Source organism: Trypanosoma theileri (assembly GCF_002087225.1).
Source record: "Trypanosoma theileri isolate Edinburgh chromosome Unknown TM35_Tth_41_V1, whole genome shotgun sequence".
NCBI classification, from domain to species: domain Eukaryota; phylum Euglenozoa; class Kinetoplastea; order Trypanosomatida; family Trypanosomatidae; genus Trypanosoma; species Trypanosoma theileri.
This window is the reverse complement of record NW_021639883.1, coordinates 46,850-47,607: the sequence shown is the minus strand read 5'-3', so window position 1 is coordinate 47,607 and position 758 is coordinate 46,850. Positions and strand designations below refer to the sequence as shown.

Sequence of the window (758 nt, the reverse complement as noted above, 5' to 3'; positions counted from 1 at the left end):
CGTTTGTGAGTGGCCAAGTGATCACGACGGGCACAAACCCACTTGCGACGGACACACAGTACACTGCGATCCAGCGCTTCCAGACAGCAATGGAGACGTACCTAAGACATTGTAATCACGGTGTTTTTGACGACCCCAAGCACTTTTTGAAGCATGATTCCGACGGTGAGATGATGGTTTTAGGGTGGATTGCTGGTGAGGTGCTTGTGCAGGCCATGGGTAACACATTGTGGCTGAAGGACAGGGCATCGTTTGCTGCATCACTGTTTGACCAGCGTCGGTATTTGATTGATGACCTTGTGATTGGTGACTATGGTGGTGACTGCAGTGCTGCTTCTGCATATCGTGGGGCTGTGTGCCACTGCAACCAGGGCGGGAGAACTGTCTACATGAAGCGTTTCGTGAAGAACTTTCGTGCAGAGAAGATTTTTGATGGCGACCTACAGCTTGATCCGAGAGAATGCTACAGTGTGAAGAAGAAGCTGAAGTCGAAATTGATTGAAGTTGCTGTTGTTATGGAGGACAGTAGTCTTTCACAAAGTACTTTTAGTGACGTTTTTATAGGAATAGGAGCTGCGTTAAAAGACTACGACCTTGCCACGCTCTTGCGTTCCTTTGCGTTCGAAAATATTGAGTCAACTATGGCAGACGCTCATGTTGCTCTAACACGGACTGCACAAGATTCCCTGGTTCATGTTGTTGCTGGCCTCGTCACGGAGGCGATGTTGGATGTCCCGAATGTGACCTTTATTGATCCA

General features: G+C 48.5%; 1 protein-coding gene across 1 annotated transcript; it reads left to right on the top strand.

Annotated features, from left to right (window-relative positions):
* Positions 1–5: 5 nt before the first annotated feature.
* TM35_000411190 (putative receptor-type adenylate cyclase) lies at positions 6–758 on the top strand (the record flags this gene model as incomplete). The annotated part of the gene is made up of 1 exon (XM_029029827.1): positions 6–758. A coding segment is annotated over one exon (753 nt), but the record flags the coding sequence as incomplete, so codon positions are not given.